At 35.7% G+C, this 24,381-nt stretch overlaps 1 protein-coding gene across 1 annotated transcript; it reads right to left on the reverse strand.

Moving 5' to 3' along the window:
• Positions 1-385: 385 nt before the first annotated feature.
• On the reverse strand, positions 386-23,129 carry LOC142343296 (mitochondrial glutamate carrier 2-like). Its single transcript, XM_075395105.1, has 8 exons — positions 22,805-23,129; positions 20,087-20,133; positions 19,485-19,613; positions 17,782-17,872; positions 11,322-11,733; positions 7,501-7,675; positions 2,333-2,396; positions 386-648 (listed from the first exon to the last, which is right to left on the reverse strand). Exons 1-8 carry the CDS (start codon positions 22,822-22,824, stop codon positions 489-491), a joined length of 1,098 nt encoding a protein of 365 aa, XP_075251220.1. The 5' UTR covers positions 22,825-23,129; the 3' UTR covers positions 386-488.
• Positions 23,130-24,381: the final 1,252 nt, after the last annotated feature.

The following is a 24,381-nucleotide window of genomic DNA, read 5'->3' on the forward strand; positions in this document are numbered from 1 at the left end:
TCTTCGATCGGGCCCTTGCCTGACAACTATTTCATTTTGGATAGTTCATAATAAAATTGCTCAAGAGAGAAAGAGACTCACCTCGTTTACCACTCACTCTCTGGCAGTAGCACTAATTTGACACATTTTGAAGCAACCTTTTAGCACGCACAGCAGTCTATCCTAAAGTACTTTTTGCATAATAATATGAGCTCCTTCATGTGATGACGCGTGAATGAACAGTACAAACGACATGATACAAACAAATATTTTGGGTCGATTGCCACCCCCTCCCTCCCTTTACCAGCTTATTGGGCATGTAACTTTTACGTCCCTAGGCTCACTTGCAATTATTTACATAGCAACGAGCTTGCTATATAACAACACAATTTGTAACTGGGGTCATTAAAAACGCAGCAGTGGAGGGGGGGGGGCAGAATAGACCCAATACTTCTGGGAACATTTTAGATAGGATGACCATTCACTTGGTCTGCAACTGCCGATTTCATTCACAGAGTGGGTTTGTCCCACGAGTGTCTGCCCAAAATCATCTCTCCAATCCCAATGTAGTATGTGGCCTGTGCTACTCCAAACAGAGGCGCCACCACCATCACCCGCGGCACTGCCCCCGTGAACAAAGCACTCACTCCTTCTCTTCGCACTATTTGGCTAAAACCCACCCCCACAACATCAATCTATCTATCATATTGCTCATTTATCACCAAGCTCAATTGAACATAACCAACTACTGAAGGACGAATTTCTATAAAACGACTAGTGTGCGGTTGCCATGGCGTTTTGCAGCTACCTTAATCCTAGGCACGTTAAGCCGTGGGGATCTAAAACTTCAAGCACTGCCCTTCACGCACAACCGAACATAAGTCTGTCCTCGCCATTGTCGGTGAACCGCATACTTAGAGACTTGTAAGCCTTTAAGTTAACTGTTGAGTAACCTAATGCCTTCTAGATTTGACAGTTTATCCCGTTGAGACAAAGTCACGAAATGTTTCTCTCAGAGGTAAAAAATATAACCGACTAAACGTCGGAAGAATTGCTCTAGAACGACTAGTGGGAGCTCTAAATGAATTGCAGCCTGCTTCTGTCGGGGGGGGGGGGGGAGGAAGCCTAAATGGGACTAAGAAGTTCAATAGTGGGCTTCAAATAACCGCATTAGAGGTTAACATATACCACTATTAAGATTTTAAGTAAAAAATGGCACCAGTTTCAGCGCACTTTTCATTTGACTTTTAGTATTAAATTGCCGCCAATTGAGTTCAGCCGCTTGAAATTGTGGTTGCGAGAGAAATTTAGATCACGCGAAACACAAAAAGTCAAGGGCGTAAAAGTCACTCGAAAAGTCAAAATTGTCAAGCGAAAATTTTGCGTAAAAAAACATAGCCGGTAGAATACCGGAAACGACTCGAATCGTCGTGCAAAATAATCCGTACCCTAACTTAGACAAAATCAGAATATCAGAAAAAAACTAGAAATAACAAAAATAGTAGACCAATATAACATAAAAAGCGTTAAAATTTTTTCAGTTCAGGGGTGTGGGTAGGTGCTGGGGGGGGGGGGGGGGTAGGTACGTTTCTCAAATTGACCTCTTCACCTTGAATTACACTGTTACCAATTGCTATACATTACAAAACTAAGCTATTGTTTGTCCAATAAGTCCAATAATCGAAAACAGAAGTCAACAATCAAAAACGGAGGTAAATGCTCGAACAAAAAGAAGTCAAAATTCAAGTCATGAACAAACTTGCTTTCTGCTAAAAAACATGTAGAATCTCAATACTCCTCTTCGAGTCGTAAAAAGACACACGTTTACAATGATTGCTATGAACTTCGTTCAAGAGCAATTAAAAATGCATTAAAAGGGACCAGCACGACCAGTATAATTGATACGAACTTCGTTTGAGAGAATTAAAACAGGATCAATTCAGCCTAGAGGCCGATGACCAGTTGACTTCTAGTCAGCAAGTTGTCACAATACAACCTGCCTAAGTATGGCCATTCACGTTGAAAAATCACTTCCGATCTCATTTTTGAGTTCAGATTTTTAAGGCGACGCAATGAATGAAGTCTTAACAGTATGTCATGATCTCAACTGAGTCTAAGGTGCAGAACTGATTGACCAGAAAACAAACTTCTCTGTCCACATATGTTTACAACTTTGTGACTTGTTTCGTTCTATCATATCGTCGTCCGAAAGACATGTAGAAATTTTAGGTCCTTATTTAGCACAACGGCGCCATTTACAAATGAGAGGTCTTTTTCCTAATAAAAGGTCTGAGTAGCTCACAAATGCAACCAATGAATAACCGTAATTGTAGAATGTTCCAAGTGTACTAACATGACAACTGTGTGTATTTTGAGTCCCTTTTGAGCAGATGGCGACTGGATTGTGGTCTTCACATCTGAAACAACAACAATAACAACACACCTTTAAATACAACAACTCTTCTGTCCTTATATCAATACACAACATAGACTGTTCGTCTTCAAATTCTTTTTAAAGCTAATTGTTCCGACCCCTCTTGAGGGGGGAGGAACTATATACTCAAATGGGTTTTCTTTTGTTCAGTCAATTTTCGCCGATCGATATATTCATCGTAGAGAGTTGAGACTGGTATCATTGGAAAGCTCGTCCAGCGTAGAATATTGAACTAAAAAGATTTTTTTAATTTTCGTTTTCTACAGGGAGTTATCGAGGTTTAAACTTCTGAAAAAAGTAGAGTGAATTCACGTTGTTTTATTCACATTTTCCGAAATTTTTGCCTAATTTTTCGTCAATTTGCTAAAAATTTGTTGAAATTTTTAAGAGTAGTGTCGTTGATTATAATTTTAAGGACAAACAAGCCTTGTTGATTATTCGATTTAATTTTTTTGGTCAAAAACTCCGGATAAATATTTCAAAATTCAGCCTTTTTCATCAAAAACAGCACGAAATAAGCTACTTTAGTCCACTTTGATAAAATTTGCCGGCACTACACCCCCAAACAACACTAATACAATCTTTTTAGACGCAGAAGGGGGCTATTCCTACTCCAACTTCCGCTGAGAGTGCTCTGTAATTAAAACCTTGCCTTTTTTTGCTAGCTTTACTCGTTTATTATCAAAAATTCAGAATTTTTTTGGGTTTTCAACTAACAAATTATCTATATCAACAAAATTGGACAAAACAATAGTTCCTAACGGACAATAAGCATTAGCAGGGCTATTTTTGGGCTAATCTTGGACTGTTACAATCCAAAAAGAATTCGGATTGCAATCAGTCGGTCTTTTTTTTTGAAAATAGATCTTTTTTTAACAATAAAGAACAGAAGATTTCAAATGAGAGCTCAGGGGTGGTAGGTCCAATTGGCTTCCTAAGCAGTTCCAAGCTAATGCAATTATTTTACTTGAAAGTTTATGATCGTTTCGACTTTCAAAAATAATTGATTTTTTAAATAATGAACTTTTCCTTCATTTTTTTTTATTTCGTCAGCTTGCAGCTCAGTGTCAGCAAAGAAAGAATGCTTCTTCATTCTACTGATTTGAAATTTATTCTCGATTGCGTTTTTAAGCCTGAAGTTATTGTTTTCTATCTCTGATACTACTAGATTTCAGATTTTTTTGTTTTTAGAAATTTGCCAGTTTTTCACGTTTTCTAGTCACATTATAACATTACTGACAGTTCTCATATCACAGTATTAGCGTTCAAAATGACACACAATTGAACATAATAAAATTCTTAAAGAAATAGATTATCGTTTTAACGGCCTCGACACTTCTTTCTTCAAGAAATTAATTGAATTTTTTAATTTTGTCTTTAACTGTCATTTTTACTTTGTCATTTCAGTTGTAGGAAAATTCCTGTATAGTGATAGGTTTCACTGGCTTTTTATGGAAGAATAGAGGAGTCGATATTCTGATTTTAGTAGATAGCTAATGGCTTTCATGACTTTGAAAACAATCGTTTTCCAAAACTCAAAATAAAAAACTTTTTAATTTCGCAAGTTTGCTCTTTTTATTTTTCTTTTTGGTACCTAATCTCGTTAGTTACAGGCCAAATATGACATTATGGGTGTCAAGGGAAAATGTCAAAAGGGATTGATGTCCCAAAACCTATTTTTTTTAAAGAATTTTTATGACCTGACTTCGACACCGGTTTTTCACAAAAAAAGTAAATTAATTTGATTTTTGTCATGTTTGACGTTCTTTTTGTAGACGCAAGAATTATTCGGGATAATTTCAGTTCTCAGAGAATTCCTTTGGATGAAAAAACGACCCTATTTAAATACCCTATAAATTTCATTTTGTAATTAATGTTTTTCATGACTTTGGATATAATTTTGTTTCGAAAAAAATCAAAATTATTACATACTTTTGCCCTTTTCTCTTTTTGTCTACTTGTTACCTAGTCTCACTAATAAATGGCCAATTACTACATTATCGGTGTTTGAAGAAGGCACAAACGAATATATTTTGAGTGCCGAAATATGGCTTGACGGTTTTGACAGCGTTTTCTGGCAAGTTTCAATTGAATTTTTTTTGTTCTTCTTTTTAGCCGCTTAAAGAAATGAATAAGGACAGGTCCTAATGACCCTCTATAGAAACATTGGTAATCGTAAACTTTTGGGATATTTTACTTGATTTCTAATGGTTTTAATTACTTTGAAGTTAATTGTTTTATAAAAAATAAGCGAATTTTTTAACTTTACTGTTTTTGTTCTTTTTTGTCTAATTGTTACCAACTCTTTTTATGGACTGGTCCCTATCTTTTCTGGTGATTTATAAGTTATTTTGTTTAGTTTTACGTTCATCTGAAGGTATGTTGACATTGTTATTAATTTTTCTTTTTTAAAACGGACAAAAAGTTTTGATGTAATTAATGTTTGCTGTTGTTGTTGTTTGATTTTGCTGTTCGTCTTGACTCGCTTTCTATATTGGCATATCACAGCAATTTAATACTTCAATTTTTACTCCAATGAGTTATTTGCTTTGGAGGCTATCTTATCGTTCATACACAATTTTTTTGAAAAATACTTGGGCTTTTTTGGGTTTTTTGGGATTCTCAAAAAATAATTTTTGGGTTTTCTATCTGTTCCTCATTTGGTAGACAATTATGCCAAAATTGTGGATGGGCGGGGTCGGAACCTTATGTGCAATCGCCACTATCTATGCAAAAAATTTAACGACTATCATCTATGCAAAAACAAATAAATTGTTAGCTTATGTTACCGTAACTTGCTTATTTGAACATCCCCGTAGATTTCCAGCACATGGCCACCATTGATTCCTCTAACCCAATTGGGATAGACAGAAAAAAATGGTCGTTGTTTTAAACTATTTTCAAACGACGTGCTATTTTGATAGGATTTCATAGACATAGTCATGATTTCATGAGACATAGTCCAGATTCTTAGTGAGCGAACTTTTATCAATACCAATGAACATTTAACCTAGCAAGTAAGACTAATTAGAACAAACTAAAGCTAAAAAAAAACACCTGAAATGAACAAAAAACTATCTTAGTTCAAATAAAAAGAAAACATACAAAGTAAAAAATAGCCGGCAAAATGCAGGAAACCAGCCGTTGACGCAAATTGGGTTTCAAGGTGTTATAATTCGGTGTGCAGTTTCAGTTATTCTATAACCGAAGACTTTGATAAACTAATGCACGATGCCATAAAGACCGGGTTTTATCGGTTTATTCCGCTTCTTTTGACATTGATCGTTTCACTACAATCTCTACAATGCGTGAAAGAATTTAAAATCCAATTAGCGGAAACAGTGAGTCAGTTAAGTCACGAATCAAATGTGACAATTGTGACCAATGTAAAACAAAAAAAGTGGTCAAAAGGTAAAGCGAAATAAAAAAGGAGAGCGCCTAAATAATGGCCATCGAGAGGCTGACGGCGGCTTGGAAAAAAAATCAAATAACGTCGGACAAATTGCTCTCTAACAATAGGCGGGAAAATTTAATTCATAGGAGACTGTAGCCTAGATAATTTATTATGGGTGCAAAAAACTCCCACCAAGGCCGGGTCCGAACATATAACCTCCGCCGCAATCGACTGAATCACAAACCTGTTGGTTTTTCAGCCCTGTGATAGTTCATCTTAAAATTGCTTTTTGTTTTAGCAACTAGGTTGAAGAACATGGTTAAGAAAAGGAAAGAAGGTTCTGGAACGAAAAAGTAGAGCAACAAATTCGCAAAAAGAAGACACTAACTTTTACATAACTGCCTCAATTTTGTTCAAGATTCAACTATTAAAAGACTACAGCCAAAGAAATTTTTTTTCTAGTTAATATAGGCTAATAGACATATCTTCATTTGCAATGCGAACATTTAAAGAAATCGTTAAAAGATATTTGCATTTTTTTTTTGAAACTTCGGCATTTTTCTCCAGCAGTTTTTTTAACAAAAAATGCTTGAAAAATATCCATGTATGAATATTAACAAAATATTCGTACCAACGGAAAACAAATAATTAATATATTTTTAAAACTAATGCAGTCTTTGAGCTATGTGCGTCTATCAAATCCCAATTAAAGCAACAAAACAAAACAAAACCATGCTCCCAATATTATGAAGAATAGAACAATCCGAAAAATAGATGAAAAAGCGCTAAACCAGCTGAAAACGCATTTTAATAGTACAAAAAAATATTCACGCGTTTTATTTCCAGCTTCAAATTCACGCCAGTAAACATAAACGAATAACGGAGGGCGATTTGCTCTCACACTACTGGTGAGCGATTGCCTTCGTCAGTAGTTAACTATCCACGGTTTAGGAACTTTCAGTTTAATTGAAGGGGCGTTGGTGAGCGCGGTGGGTGGGGGATTGCCGAACTCGCTGGATAACGGGTTCCTGGTTTCAGTGCAGGGGTGTGGAGATAGGGGGTGTAGGGAGAGGGGTGAAGTGAGGGGGTTGTAGTGGGTAGTGTTGAGGTGGAGGGGGGTCAAACTCTAACAACCTGCCCTACACACCATGAAAGAAGTTTGGTGAATCGCATACTTAGATTCTAGTAAGCCAAATGGCTCTTAGCGAACTTAATGTCTTCCGGGCGTTACCTGTTTAGTCCGCTTCTGAGGACGAAAAGTCATGAAGTTCAGACAAAATATCGCTAAAAAAGACCACAGGACTAATGCAAGCGCAGCTAACTTTGTTAGAGAGCAATTAGTCAATCGATTAAAAAAGACACTTCTGCAATACTCCTATTCTAGTCATTAAAACAGGAGCGCAATAACATCCGGCTAAGATGATGACCGCTATTAAACTAATTTTGTTAACAAAAATATTGCAACATTAACTGGAAATCTTACAATTTAACTAATATTGAAGAACAAAAAAGAAAAACATCATCAAAATCTATGTTTCCGTTGCCCTGGATAACCAATTGTACAATTTCTTTGAAAATCAACCAGAGCGGGCAGTCTGTGGAGCATCTCCTGGTAACAAATTTCAACAAACCTATTATTTGTTGCTTACTATATGATTATAAAATTGTATTAATAATCTCTTCTTCTACTCACAGTCGACAGGTGTGAACAACCATGCTGAGAATGCACCCGCGCCCACCCCAGATATGAGTGACCAGAGGGGCTTTGAGGTGCCATCCGGGTTTAGATTGGAGTGGTTCAAGTGAGCGAAGAGTGGAAAGTAGACCATTGAAAAGGGAATGTCTCGCATCAACGTTGCACCAACTCCCTATCACAAATTATTTTATAAAATCCGATCACAGTCCTCGTCTTTATTCCATAAAAAATGTTATGGGATTTTCTGAGTTAACAGACCTCAATAGAAAATCAGTGCTCTGATAATTCATTAACCGTGAATTAGTTTGTGCTCTCAAATTTTTTCACAAGCATTTGAGACGTTATCAAGTCGTCAAAAAAACTTGATGCAAACAACCAAGACTACTGCACAACGGGGAGTGACATCAAGTCAGTTTTCTGAATGAAAAATGGCAAACTTTCTCAATTGCAAGTTTAGCTCACTTTAAAATGAGTATGATTATGCGCCCGCTCTCAAAAATTATTTCGATAAGCCCCAAACAATTTTTCATTGCTAATCCAAAAAAACTCAGCCCACTGAAGCCCTAAGGACCTTCAACTGTACCAGCCTGCGCTAAAATAAGCTACTGATGAGCTTTCCGAGGACGATCACGTAATTATCCAGAACTACAGGTCAGGAAAAATATTCTATGAACTTACCCTTGCTTATGCTATCCCTTAGTATAAAAAAAGATGAAGACCCATTAGAGACGCAAATCGACCACTCCTCCTCTTGCAAAAGTGTCGCAGAACCTATACCATAAACAAAGTTTAGGTTACTTAGAATGAGAGAATCTTTAAAGAAACATTCCAAGAAAAAATATCCAATGAGGCCTTAGCGTATCTATCCCAATTTATTGGGAAAAATGTTGACGACGAAAATACTACTTGCAATTTTTAAATCTATCAAAAGCAAAATGTTTGGATTTCGCTCCCTCTTTACAATGGCACGTTTGCTAAGGAGTCAAGTACACAGAGTAATAGCCAAAGATGAAACATCTAATTAGATTGATTTATATCAGATAATTCTATTTGTAACAACACTTGTCCGTTTCTGCTGAATTTGTACGTAAATGACCTAATGTTCAAAACTGCTTGACTAATATTTCAGGAAATCGGAGTTTTTTTTGTAGCACAGTCAATTTTCAAGGGAGCCAAAACACCTCTCTTTTATGATCAAAAACTTTAGACTTCTGTACTCACAGACTTCGACAGCAATTCACATATCGGAATTTGTTGCTGATAGTCGAACAGGTCAACAGTAAAAAAAATGAAAGATAACGTGAAGTATTTTTATAAAATAACCCTCATTAGACATTATGTTATAAAACTTACATTCGCTAGGAGTATAATTTAGAGACAAACTGTTAAAAATAGGAAAACCACTGGAAAAAATTGCCGAAGTTACAAGTTTTGAAAAAAATTCAATCGCCTTATTTGGCATTTTAGCCGTTATATGGATCAGAATCTGAGCAAAAATTTTAATTGAAGCAATTCGACGTAAGTTCAAAATTCAGGAAACAGAAAACACCTTTAATTTAGGAACTAATTTCTGTTCCAATCAGTTTCCTTAGAATATATTTTGTCTGTTCTTTTTAAACTAGTGCTTTGGTGTCGAATCAAGTACAGATTCAGTTGAACAAAATTTTGACTACCAGTCTCAAGTTTATCGGCTCTTTCAACGTAAAAAAGTTAACTTTTGGTTTTGCGGTTCAAATGTGCCAAAAAGCACACCAAAAATGTAAAGCTTCATTGATGTTGACTCAACAACTTGAGGACAAAATTTTCATAGTTGGATAAATATCTCCGATATTTTAGATTGCATGGGTGAATTGTTCAATTGATTTTCTTTGTAAAAAGTAGCATTCGCTTCTGTCCCTATTCCCGAATCTCAAAATGATTAAACTTCTACCGGATCAACCAGTTTTTTGATCACCCGAAAACACAAAATTTTGAACTTTGTTTTCTGTTATTTTTAAAATATCTAGCATAAAGGTCATATATAATCATTTCCAGTTGAATCAGTCCCCACGCCAACTAAAAAAGATAATAAAGACATTCAGGGTAAATATACATAGCTGGCAGACTGCCAGAAAATAGCCGCAATAGCTTTGTAGATGTGCGGTCTCAAAAAGATAGTAAAAGAAACAGACCAAATATTCCTTTTTATAAAACGCTGAGATGTTAATTTTTTTATTAAGAATTTGTTTATCCTAATGCTACTTCTATTCAGTGCTCTCAAATAACCTTCAATTAAAGTGACACACACTCACTTGGCCTTATCTCTTTGAATTAAAGTGAAGTAAAAGTCAATTTTAGAGTGAGGAAGTCATTTTTGAGAGTGAGGTAAGTCACGTGTGACCTAACTTTTTCACGCAAATGAACAAAAAACTCGCTCCAATAAAAGTCAAAAATGACGTCACGCACGCACTTCAGTTGAAATTGCATGAACGACTGGACAAAAAGGAGATTTGAGACGTCATACGGTCGTAGTAAAAATCTTGACGACGAAATAAAAAAAAACCAAGATGAGGCCAATAATAGCCTCAGCTATCGCTTCGCGGCTATTGATAATAGCCTCAACTATAGTTTCGCGGCTATTAAAAAGAAGATCTCGACAATTCTTGCAAAAATTATTAGTTCAAGTAACCCACACATTTGAGCAAAAAAAAGTAGCAACCGATACAGTTGAAAATGTCTATTTTTCATCTTTTTCATGAAAGTTTTTGCAAGTTCTTTTTGGGATACCTATAAATAATTTCATAAACCATAGCCGGTAGATTGCTGGAAAATAGACGCGATAGACGCTTCTGCCATTCCGTGGAACTGAAACAACAAAAGAAATAATATAGACAGATTGACCACTATTCATTGAATAGACCACTACACTTTTTGGATTAGATTCGAACTGTCATCTTTATGAGACACATTAGCTCGATAAGGAAAAAACCCTAACAGCTTTTTCAAAATTAATATTCGAAATCAAAAACTCACGACTCTAATACTCAGGAATTAGGGCATATACGTTTGGCAATACTTAGATGCCGACTATTGATCTTTAAGTAGTAAATGTTCAAAAATTTAAAGTTCATTAAGGGAGTTCAGAAGCAATTTTTTGGGTGAGGTAAGCCACCCAATTGACCTAAAAGCAGCACAAATGACCTCACGCACACAAATTTTAATTGTAAAGCAATAGAATTCACTGAAATTGAAAAAGTCAATCGTCGCTAGAATAGTCGATGGAGACGACGAATTAAAAAAAAACCACGATGTCCCCAATAATAGACGCTATCGCTTCGCAGCTTTTAATTAAAACACTAAACCAACTAAATGTAATGATTTTCAAATTGTTTTATTTGGACCCTCTGAAAAATTAGGAAAAAAATGTATCATCAGGATCTTATTTTCCACCGAGATATTGCTACGGTTAATATATCAAATATTGTAGCTATTCTGAGAACAGTAGTAGGAGGTTGTTGAATAGCCCGCATATTGTCATGCGTGGAAAAGTTACCCGAGAACTGCAGTCGAAAAAATGTACTGGAACAAAACGCTCACGCAAAAATTGTGCATAAAAAGACACGCGTTTACAATGATTGCTTAAACCTTCGTTCAAGAGCAATTAAAAACTGGTTAAGAGAACTGATTCTAATTTAGACACAACAATCGTTTTACTTGAAGATTTTGATGCGCTTTTTAAAATTCTACTGATGTAAGTGGCTTTTTGGTACCCAAGTGCATATCTGCTCATTTCGGACAAAGACTATGAAATTTGAAACTTAAGTTTTAAGATGTCCTGCCTTGTAAATTCCTCTGATTCCGTCCCGTTTTATGATTCTCTTTGCCTCCTCAAAAGCACTCACACTTCTGCTCTCTGTGGTAGTCCCACGCACTTTAGAGCTACTGCTGATATTGTTACCACTACTAGTAGACAGATGTGACTTGTTCGTCGTGGAAGACAAATTCTGAGGTTGACAATTCTGAGTTGTACTACCGGCAGTGGCCATGTTGATATTGGGGTTTATACTACTGGTTTGGTTAGCTTGCATTTTAGTAGCTTGCGTGGCTCCTGCCTCACTTGTTTTGTTTATTTGAGTTCTAGCTTGACTTTGGCCTCTAATTTTCAACAGTTCCATTGGCGTAGTTACTACCACTTGACACAGTCCCGCTCCCCCTCCAGCTATACACTCGTATGTCAGTGGAAGTTTCTTCCTGAAACAGATTCACTTCATGCAAACAGACAGTTAGTCATTGCCACTTGTTCTTATCACAACCAATGCACAATTACACACCAATCACACTTAATCACCCTCGATAGTCCCCAACCAATCCATTTATAGTTACTTGATACGAAGCTGTTACTAGATTGTAATCAAGTTCATTATAATCAAATGATAATTCGATTGTAATCAAAGTAAATAGGTTTTTACCGGTTTTCCATACTCACATTAGTCTTAACTTTCCGCCAAGCATTTTACCGTGTCAAATCGACAAACTTATCGGACACCTAATTTGCAAAAGTTACCTAAACGTCCCTCGGATTGCGGGTTAAAATTATGCTAAAGAGGTCCTCACTGAAGTACGTTTCAATTTAAAAGCCTGTCGCAGAAGCTTTCAACAGAGACAAATTATTATTCCGACCCCTCTTGAGGGGGAAGGAACTATATACTCAAATGGTTTTTTTTTTGTTCAGTCAATTTTGGCCGGTCGATATATTCATCGTAGAGAGTTGTCAGTGCTATCATTAGAAAGCTTGTCCAGCGTAGAATATGGAATTAAAAAGATTTCTTTAAATTTCGTTTCTTTACAGGGAGTTATCGAGGTTCAAAATTTGAGAAAATAGAGTGAATTGCGGTGAGATTTTATTCACATTTTCCGGAATTTTCGACTAAAATTTCGCCAATTTTGCTAAAATGTGTCAATTTTTTTAGAAAGTTTTGTTTATTTTTGTGAAGACAAAAAACTTTATTATTAGCTATTTTTAATAATTTTTTTGTCAAACATTCTGGCTAAATTTTCAAAATTAAGACTTTTACATCAAAAACAGCACGAAATAAGTTTCTTTAGTCCAGTTTAAATTTACAGGAAGTACAGACCCAAACACCACTAACACAGTCTTTTAAGACTCAAAATGGGGCTTTTTCTACTTCAAATTCCGTTGAGAAAGCTCTGTAATTAAAACTCTGCCGTTTTTTGCTAAATTTTTTCGTTGATTATCAAAAACGCAGCATCTATTTTGAGTCTTAAACTAACAAAATATCAATATCTAGAACATTCGAATAAATAAGTGATCCTAATGGACCAACATCATTAGCAGGGCTAGTCTTTGACCAATAATCCAAAAATAATTCGGATTGTAATCAGTCGGTCCTTTTTATTAAAAAAATCGTTCTTTTCTACATTAATTAAATAACAGAACATTTCAAACCAAAGCTGACTAATGAAAGGTCCAATTAGATTCCTGAATAGCTCCACGTTGTTGTATCTAGTTGATTACTTGAAAGCTTATGGTCGTATTGCCTTTTAAAAGTATTTGATTTTTAAATAAATAATGTCTTATTGAAATTTGCTTCTTTTTTTCTTTGTTTGGTCAACTTGTAGCTTAATGTCAGCAATGAAAAAATGCTTCTTCTTTCTTTTGAAATCAAATTTAATCTTTATTGCGGTTTTGCGCCTTAAGTTATGGTTTTCTGGCTTTTACATTACTAGATTTCACATTTTTAATTTTTCAGGTATTTAACCAATTTTCACGTTTTCTAGTTTTGTCACATTATCACGTTATTGACAGTTCGTACATCACAATATTGTCTTTCAAAATAAGGCAAAATTGATAATATTTAAACCCTTGAAGATATAGATTATGGTTTTAACGGCTTCGACACTACTTTCTCGAAGAATTTATTTTAATTTTTTAAATTTTGTCTTTATCTGTCCTTTTTACTTTGTCTTTTTAGTCGTATGAAAATTCCAGTACAATGACCCGGTTTCATTGGTTTTACATGGAAGAATAGATAATCCGACATTCTGATATTATTAGTAGATCGCTGATGGCTTTCATGACTCTGAAAACAATTGTTTTATATATTAAAAAAAACACTAACTTCGCAATTTTGCTCCTTTTAGTCTGTTTTTTTCTAGTCTCGTTAATTACAAGCCAAATATGACATTATTGTTGTCAAGGGAAGGTCTCAAGAGGGATTGGTGTCACACAATCTAATGTTCTTAAAGAACTCGTTGACTTAACTGGCTTCGACAAGGAAAAAATAAATTAATTTTTGATTTTCGTCATGTTTGACGTGCTTTTTGTAGACGTAAGACATATTCTGGATAATTTCAATACTCAAGGGCATGCTTTCGAATAATAAGCGAATCTATTTAATTATTTCATTCTGTAATTAATGACCTTCACATCTTTGGAAATATTTTTTATATTTTTTTGGAAAGTGCAATCAAACATATTTTGATGACCATAGAATGGCTTTACGGTTTCGAAAGTGTTTTGTGCCGTTTTAATTGATCTTTTGTTTGTCGTCTATTTGTTGTTCTTTTTGTTACCGCATAAAAAATTGAATATCGGCAGTTCTTAATTTCCTCTATTGAAGCATTGGTAATCGTACACCTATGGGATATTTTAATTGATTTCTAATGGTTTTCATTACCTTGAATTTAATTGTTTTAAAAAAATAAACGAATTTTACAACTTTACCGTTTTTGTTCTTTATTGTCTAATTGTTATCAAGCCTTTTTATTGAGTAGTGCCATATCCTTTCTGGCGAATCAATTTATTTTGTTCAATATCAGTTGTATCTGACGCTATTTTGACTTTGTTATTAAGTTTTGTTTTTCAAAACGGACATGAAGTTTTTGATTTAATTAATTTGTTGTTTCTGTTGTTGTTGTTGTTGTTTGATTTTGCTGTTCGTCTTGACTCACTTTCTTAATATTTGCACATCTCATCAATATAATGCACCATTATTCACTCCACCACTGAGTTATTTGCTTTGGAGGAGATCTTTTCGTTCATACACCAATTTTTAAAAAAGAATACTTGAATTTTTGGGTTTTTCTATGTTCCTCATTTGGTAGACAATCATGCCAAAATTGTTGATGAGCGGGATCGGAACCTTATGTGCAATTGCACATTACCTTGTTAGCTATAAAAACAGTAGCTATAAAAAGCTAGAAAAAGATAATCTTCACGCAGAAAACTGTTCGAAAAAACTTCCAACCTTTCAATTTCACCACAATTGTACTTAATTTCTTAGTTCTAACTAATATCTTTCAACAATCTCGAAGCAAAAAATGGAGATACAAAATTGTAAAAAAAACGAAACATAGCCGGGTAAAAAAGAGCTCTGATACATATAGACTTAGCGATACTAAAAATCTACAGGAAATGGGAACAAACCGAAAGCCAAACAAACTCGTTCGCTATCAAAAAATTAAAACCTCTTACGAAACAATCGAGGAGACGTCTCATAGGAATCCGCGCAAAAAATCAATGGATGTTGAGGAAACATCAACCAAACTAAATACATCCTCAGTAGAAAAAAATCGGATATCATAAATATTAGAATTTTACATCTATAGAAGCAGTATAAGTTAGTTTTTTAGAAGTTTTTTTTTCCACATCATATTTTAAAAAAATTGTTCGAGGGCTAATAAATTATTTTTCAGCAGAACTCGCTTCTCACCAGACAAACATAAATCGAATAACGCCGGATGAATTGCTACGGAGCGACAGGCGGGGGCAATTTGTGTAGCTTAGAAATGTTTTATGGGTGCAAAAAACCACCCACGCCATAGGGACACCCCGAACCTCCAGGATTCATCCACTATCTTAACCACTACGCTCCAATGGCGTTGATTCTTTACCGCTCATAATCACTTTTATATTAGGAACAAACTTAATTTCAGAAAGATTTCTGCATCCTGCAGTTTTCATTAGTTTGATCTCCCCGTTCATTGAGTGAGTCAAAACGAACAAGAAAAGTTCTCTAAGTCTATAAAAATTGTGGCCTCTAATTAGGCGATAAAATAATCCCTACCAATTGGGCGAGCGTAGAAAATCAGGAGATCACATTATATTTATCTCAATCATTTCATCCAGTCTTTACACTACAGTCACAGGCAATGCACATCATAGCCAAGCCTGAAATTGCACAAGTTAAAACAACCTGAGAAAGATGATGGAATTGCTCCACTATCAAGGCGACTATCTGATGCTTCGCTTTTTGGTTCAGACTCGTCTTTTGATAATTAAATAAGGAAAGCAAAATTGGTAATTGTTCAACTGTTTAGCCGACAACGGCGTCTTTTTCAAAACAAAAACAACGGAGAACATACTTGAAATCAAATAGTGATCAAAAATCATGATAACATAATGTTAACATGAGTATCTAGAAATTAAGAATTTTTTTGTTGAAACAAAACAATTAACGTAAGATCAGATCTTCGCCGATACCCTCGCCGCTTATGCCCTTCAACAAACATAACCACTGAGCGCTAAAAATGTGAAAATCAGTAACTCTGTGTATTTGCCAATTTTTCTAAATTGAACTCTTCCAGTCTCCCAAATCAACTTGGGGCTGATAAGAGAACATGTCTTGGGATATATCTTTCCTAACGATTTGTTCTGTGTACGAGTAAACTGCTCTACATAAAAGATCACGTGATATGTGATCTCAAGTAAACTCAGTCCATTACATTTGTACATTCTTACTGAAACGATTGGAACTTTCGCTCTTATCTGCTGAAAAAACAGGGTTTGAATTTCCGAAAAATAGGCAGTTAGAACAGCTGTAGTTTGAGCTGTGTTTGTAAGTAGTTTGAATAGTTTTTAATAGACGGCGCTAGATTGAGAAGCTCCAATGTATTAAATTATACCAGATCACTTTACATGAAGGTACGGCGGTTGTACGGCGTCTGAAAACAGGCTTCTAGCTTAATTGACGTACGTGATGTATGGATTATAACATACTCAAACGAAATTATTATTACATGAAGGTGGCCATAATATACGTTTCCTTGGGTTGAGAATCTTTCATTATTCGGGGGTAATCACACAAGGACATGATTCCTAGTACTCATTTAAGGTCTTATATGATTTTGCGACATCCTGGTTGTTATACAAGGATCGCATATGCTTTCCTATGCTCCATGCAAGCATCAAGGATCGTCTTAGGAGATACTCGTATGATATCGTATGTGATCCTCGTTTAACAATGCAACTGTGGTAACAACATTTAATGGGATATAATTAGAGTTTAGAAGACTCGAAGCCACAATCTGCAGAACCCAACATAGGTACCCTAAATTTGCACCAAATCTCTTCGCTTAAGTAGAAACTTTAGTAGAAAGTTAGCTTGATATTTTTTGTTCGATGGTACCAAATTAAATAGTTTCTACTATGACTTACCACTGTGAAACCGTGACCCCTGCAAAAGCGTCCATGTTTTTATTGGAATTATGTCGAGAAACAGAACGGAAAGCGTGACGAGCTGCGCTATTATTCTTTTATGACTATTAAGAATGGTTAATCCGAGTCCATATTTCTTTTTAAAGCATAGTACCACAGGCCCAAGAGTATGCAATAGTGCATTAGTTCAGCTCCACTGGGATATGTTTCTTTTTCCTCTTGCGAACAAGTTTTATTTTTTCATAAGATTGTATGAATAAATTGTTTTTGATGTTTTGCACAGACAAAAAAGTATAGCAATGAACTGAATGAAAAATAGCTGTTAGAAAGGTCATACTGTACCGCGAGAAAAAGGAACAAATCCCTCTGTAGTAATATTTACTGTTGGTTAACTTGATAAAAAGGAGGAAAGCTTTAGAATCTAGGCCAGTGGTTAATAATATCAATTAGGAATCACAAGACACCGAAACTCAGGAAATCCAGCAGTTTAATTAAAAGAGGGGTTAATTGTTAATTTATTGAAATGGAGGATTAGCATTGCTTTCCTTCCCCAGCGGCCGGACAATAGATCGAAAATTTATCTCCATTCTCAGCGGCTGAATTTGAGCGCTAACTGCGCAATTACATGATTAGCGCATTTGGCCATGCCTAAGCGTCCCATGGGACAAAAAATAAATCAAAACCGAACAGATTATCGCGACTGAGCAATGTTATGAGCAATAGCAATGACTATTTCAACTTAGTGATTTACTATTTTTAATCTGTTTGAATTTGTGCTTTTCGATCTATTATCCTAAAACAACTCCCTCCCCTCCCCTCCCCTAACCGCCCTTCTCACTCACCGATCTGACAACAGCTGCTTCCTGAAAATGTCATTGCATGATAACTTGATTGCCTTCTCTGGCGAAATGAGCAAAATGTTGGGTTTAATGCCTGAAATAACATGGAACACTCGTTAGTATAAACCAGGGATCTTCTGAACAATCTCACCCTATTGCAAAAGGGGAGGACTTTCTATAACAGAATTTAACCGAGCAATTTAGTGACCAATCACAACGTAACTGAACCGTAAGTTTAAGAGCAAATCTTCAGTTTTATGTAATGTAACCTTGAGTATAGTTTAAAAGGGTATGCAATTCGCTACCGAGTAACAAAGGGCAGGCAATTGTTCAAAAGATCCGAAACCACTTAAGTTTGCTATTGTACACTCCAATTCAAGACGTAAAGATATAGCCACTAGTTGGTTCAGTTAGCGTTCAATATAGCCATCAATATCACTGCTAGGAACACAAGGTTGAGCATAAGTAGAATATAATCTTCACGGTTAGCTTTAGTGAAGAAAAATTAAACAACCATTGTCTATAAATGTATAAAAGATTCAAGATTGCGAGATTATCTATAACTTAGTTAAATTGTCATGTTTCAAAGTTTTTTTATATATTTTTTTCGTAAATTTTTAACTAAAATGTTTGGTTGATTTTTTGTTGATTTCATTATGGCGTGTGCTGGGAGGAAAATTGATATCCATTCAGAATTTAAAAGTCAGAGTATAAACAACGATAAATCATTACGACGCAGAGGTATACCCAAATCGTCACGGGCAGATATGCCCGATGCGTGTATCTCGTGTTCGTTTTTACTATGTTAATACACAAAAGTAAATTAAGTGGAACAATATTGCGGAAAATAGCTACTTTAGCAGAAACCGGCAAAATGGAAGGGAAATTAGAATCCCGTGTTCGCAAAAGTGTCCTAATCCTAGCCGCGAAATACAAGTACAAATTTTATAACCTATTTTTCGCACGGCTTGTATCACGCATCTGCTCCATTTATGTATCGATTTTTCGCACGCAATGTAGCTCGATTTCGCATATAATCCGCATTTAAGCGTAACTTAATTACTACTTATTTAATTAAGCCTAACTTATTACTACTAGTAGTATTTTATTACTACTTTATTACTACTTATAGTACTTTATTATTACTTATTACTACTGATTAGTACTATTTATTACTACCTATTAAAATCGGCCAGTCGCACATTGATATACAAAGCCTTTGATGTGTGAGATTTTTCGGAAAAAATCAGTTTTTGTGGTTGCATGTATTTAAAGCACTTTAAAGCTTTGAAAGCTTCAATTAAATCTTTATTAAAGTGCTTATTGCATGCTCAAAATGCGCGCGAATAATAGATACCTAAATTGAGCGGAAACGTGCTACAAGATTTGTAACCTACTTTTCGTAGCGAATGTTCTTTTATTCCGCAAAATTGGCGGAACCCCTTTTGCAAAAGTAAGATACAAAGGATGTCTCCTAATTTTGGTTCATTGTATGTATCTAATTTTCGAGCCAATTTTACTAAGGCGGAAATTTAGGGGTATACCTCTGCGTCGCAATGATAACTACAAGTCACAGGTGCTACGTTAACATGAACGTTACGTCATCATTTGGTGAAAGCGTTTGTTGGCCTTTGCACGTATATTGCGAATTTTTTACAACCTATTTCATTTTTACTTTTTAAACATGAAGGGAGCGAATAGACAACCTTTATAGAATGCGGCAATTCCACCAGAAGAGTAAATCTTTTTGAAGCAATCCAGGATGCCATTGTATCCACTCCTGTTCAGCTGCAGATTAGTCTTAACCAGATCCAGCGGGAATGTTGTGGCCACTCCTGAAATAAAAACCACCACGCAATTCACGCTTAATTACTAGTGATAGTTAGTGAAGTGTATGACAACCGACACCAAATGAAATAGCAACAATGGGTTCTACGAACTTTAGAAAATAAGATATCTGGTTTTCAATGTACTTATTTGCGAATGAAAACTGGGCCTATCGCGCATTCACGACCTCTTCCAACAATACATTGAAAAATTTTTTTCAAGATTTACAAAAAAAAATTAAGGCAGCAAGTCAATTATAATTTCAGCCTCGTTTCTTGGGCGCGCTGGAACTATTCAGACGTATGTGGCCTACCGATATTGTTAGCGCAGAGAAGCTTGAGAAAATGGCATCAATGGAAAACTCTTGACCAAGAGTTCACTTTCTGTTCAGATAAATAACAAACCATTACATACATAACTTATAGTTTTCAAGTGTGCTTTAAGAAAGCAACCAGAAAGTTTCAAGACAGCACCCACTTACCTATGACTCCCGCAGCAGCACCATTGATGACCTTGACCTGCAGATCTCTAAAACAAATATTTACTGGAAACAAAAGTTTGTCTGATGCGTTTGGCCTAACTGAAAATGTCTTATAGTCACGACATCGCTATTTTGGATTTAAGTAGTGAAGAGTTTCTCTTAAAAAGATCCAGAAAACGTACAATTTTTACCACCAGGTTAACTGAGCGTGCATTAATTCAAACACTTTTCTGCTGTGACCTTTTCTACCGCACTGAAACCGCAACAAAATTTGGGTCTGAGAGTTGAAGCAGCTTTTTAAATTATCGAATGCAAAACAAGTGGCCAAATGCAAAATTGACCCCCCCCCCCCCCCCGGATTACATTGAGATTTTATCGGCGAAACCAGAAAAAGATCAAAAGCTGAGTTTTCGTTTAATTGCTGAAAAACTTTTCGAAAAAAAATGGCAGGCAAGGTGTTATATTTTTAATCTCGTCTCAGATATTTTCAACATTGAACAGAGCATCAAAAAAACCATTATCTTCAATCCTAATCCCATTGAATTTAACTTGCAACTTTTGTTTGTTTCTAAATAAGAAATTGGTCAAATTAAAGCATGGCTTAGCTGTTTCTCCAACTGGAAAGACTATCTAAACGTGTAGAAAAACGCCTCAAAATTAATCAATCCTCCAGATAACATCGAAATTTACCACAAAAAATCAAAATGTCAATGTATGTAGTTAACATTGATATCTTATAGTGCCCAAGTACATATAATTTAATTTTATGAAAAATAGGACACTTGAATTATAAACTATGCTTCCTGTTGGTCTTTTGCAAAAAAATTATAACAACCGACTAATGCCGGACGAATCGCTCTCAAGCGACCGTCAGCGGGGCAGCTGGAGCCAGCAGAAGGGATGCCAGCATTAGGGAGGAGCAGAGCAGGTCAAGCATTTTTGTGGGGCTGTTTGGGGGCTCCAGATCATCGCCAGGTGGAGGAGGGTGGATGGTGGTGGACAGTTTAGGTGAATCCCAAACTTAGAGACTAGTCAGCCGTAAGGCTCTAAGAGACTTAATGCCCTCCGAGCGCTACCTGTTTTGCGAGTTGAAAGGGTCAGATCAAAAATCGGTCCAGCGAAAATACGACCACATGACTAATGTCATTGCTACAAACTTCGGTTGACAGCGATTAATAAGTCCTTCATTGTGACTTTCTCGTCCAAGAGGATCTCTTATCAACTCAGAGCTGCAGCAAAAAAGCTCAGTTCAATTTTTAGTTCGATCAAATCAATACAACTGCAATCTAATTTGCAACTATTCAGCTGTACATGAAGAAGACCAATGCATTATTTTCATACATCAGGGCCCGAAATCAAAACGGTAGACAAAAAATACATGCATATACATTTACGAAGTGGTAAGACATTCAATATCAGGTTAGAACGTCAGCAAGAGGAAAAAATACTAAAAACCTTGCCGAACACTTAAAATCCTTCCAGCTAAACCCTAAATTATGATCATAGGGTTGTTTTCTGAATGATTCAACAAAATGTGTTAATATTTTTCCGAAATAAGGTTTTAGAAATATTTTCTGACCAAGGATTTTGGTAATTGACTACAAAAATAGAACTACTTTTCAAGAATTCCAATCAAGTTTCCGCCAAGATCAGTACGGAGAGCCGCTGAATAAACATAGCCGGCAGATTGCCGGAAAATAGCCGCGACAGACGCCTGTGGCCTTCCATGGAATTGAAACAACTACAGAAATAAGATAGACAGATTGACCACCAGTCCTTTAATCGACCACTAGACTGTTTGGGTTAGATTTGAACTGTCATTTTTATGACACCGACGCTCTATAAGGAAAAAGCCCTAATAGAGCTTTTTCAAAATTAATATTCGAAATCAAAAACTCAAGACTCTAATGCTCAAGAATTAGGGCATATACGTTTGGCACTATTTAGATGCACATTATTGATCTTTAACAAGTAAATTTTAACTGCAAATCAGTAGAAGTCGCGAGTTGAAAACGTCAATGATCGCAAGAACCATCGATGGAGACGACGAATTAAAAAGAAACATACCAGGACAAGTCCTGAAATACAATTCAATGAATTTTTATTGACTTAACAAAAACTAGACCTATAACGGACTATGAGTGAATTGGGGAAACTATTTGCAAAAAAATTGGATGAAAAAATTTTGAAAAACTGAAAATCAAAGTGAAAGTGCCGCATGTGAACAAAAAACCAATTGCGAGAAGGCGAATTTTTGTTCAAACACCGTTTTCTCACTTAACTAAAAAATTAGAGCAAAATTTCACGCCGCAAAACCACTCGCTTTTTCGCTCTACTTCCTGTTTCGGCGTGACCAAAATCACTACTCCAATTTGACTTCAAAAATCATGAAAGTATGTGAACAGATCTTAAAAAAAGACAGCGCCCCAATACAATTCAAATTCTTTGAATTGTAAAAAAGGAGAGCGCCTAAATAATAGCCGCTATCGTTTCGCAGCTATTAATTAAAGTGTGACATTACAAGTATTTCCACGAGAAGCAATTTTCGTCAATAGAATATTTACCTCCTGAATTGAGGACAGGATCTAATTTCACTCCTAAGAATGTTTTCAACCCTACGAAGTTTCTTTCAAAAGGAGGCCATATAGATGAACTTCTCCATGTCTTTTTGATATATGCGACAATTTCAGTTGTTTACACAATGAGGTGGTAACTTACCCCATTCTCGCTCTGCTCATGTTATTGCTATCAAATATGCGCTTTATTGTTGCTGTCTCCAATTTATTAGCCAAAGTTTTTGCAGCTCTATTTCACACGAGATACTAATCACACACAGGCTGTATGCATTCCAAGCTCAACTGTACAACTCAAGTATCCATCATAGCTAGATCAAACTGGACAAGCATCAAATAGCCCAATTGTAATAGTGACGTCACGTCGTATGGACTGAGGGACGCACACCCGCCAGTGGGCAAACGAACCAACAGTACTCTATCACCACACAGGGACTCAAATTCAATATCTGAAATTGATTCCACCCAACATACGAATACTCTATCTAGCTACTAATTTTATACCAAAGGAGTTTTATGTATTTCAGTGCAACATCAGTATCAAAACTGATCATTTTTGATTTGATGGTCAGTTTAAGATAGCTTCGATTTGATTATAATTATCGTCGCTTTATATCATCGAGTGAGATCATGAATTTCACGCCGACTAGATTCAAGTACGCAAAATTTAATCGCAGGACAAGATGGTGCACACTTTCAACTCCCCCCATTCCCCAACTCTTCTATTATAATCAAGATCACATGTGTAATAACAATGACATATCTATTCAACCGACAGGTATCGTCCCCACAAGATGAATGACCCACACTAACCTGCTGTTGGATATAATTGTGAAATAATTGCTTCTCTACGAGAGCAATTAACTATTGTACACCAATCGTTATGGCACATCCCAAATATTAGTCAGGCGAACACGCAATTTTTTCCGACCCTTAACTTTAAGCCACGAGATCTTTCTTTGTTCAGCCGCCTATGACCGATCTTTATCTTCTGTGAAACCTTGAAAGTGTTATCATTCGAAAGCCTTTAAAAAATTAAACTGCTGCGGTTATGTAGAATTTTAAATGTTTGCCTGCTTTTATAGAAAACAATGTTCGATTTTCCTGCTTTTTCACATTTCAACGCACAAACACACTCATATAATTTATGCTATGAACTATGATTATGAAATATGGATCAACAAACTACATATTTGTCCGTTTTTGTGTGCACCAGAGTAGCAGCACAATGAAGTGATTTTGCCAAGCCAAAGTAGTAAAATGACCAAAAAGGAAAAGAGCTAAAATGGTGTCTGAACACAATTATGGCTTTTGAGACTTAAAATTTATTGTTGCAAGGGATTTCTCAGAGTCTCTTACAAGGCAATACAAGAAGTAATGCTTGTTGTATAAGCAATTTTTTATCATAATTTGTCGGCCCGCGGTATTCATTTTTTCTGCCCTTTTTTTGGATTTCGACTCCACGGGAATAATGAGTTTGATTGTCGTTCTATTATTTTGCAGTTTTATATGAAATTTTGACAAAAAAGTTGGCTTGCAAATTCATCAACTTTATCATTATGTCTCATTTGTTTTTCGTTGGCCAATTAAAGGCTCATTATCGTTAGCCAACTCAAGATAAATCAAATTATGAAGTTTATTTTTTATTTACACTGGTGTAGTAAAAAAGAGCAAAAAAAACCTATTACGTTCAGGGCGCGAATTTGAAATTGCTTTCAAAGT

Source organism: Convolutriloba macropyga, chromosome 7 (genome assembly GCF_964194025.1).
Source record: "Convolutriloba macropyga chromosome 7, txConMacr16.3, whole genome shotgun sequence".
NCBI classification, from domain to species: domain Eukaryota; kingdom Metazoa; phylum Xenacoelomorpha; order Acoela; family Convolutidae; genus Convolutriloba; species Convolutriloba macropyga.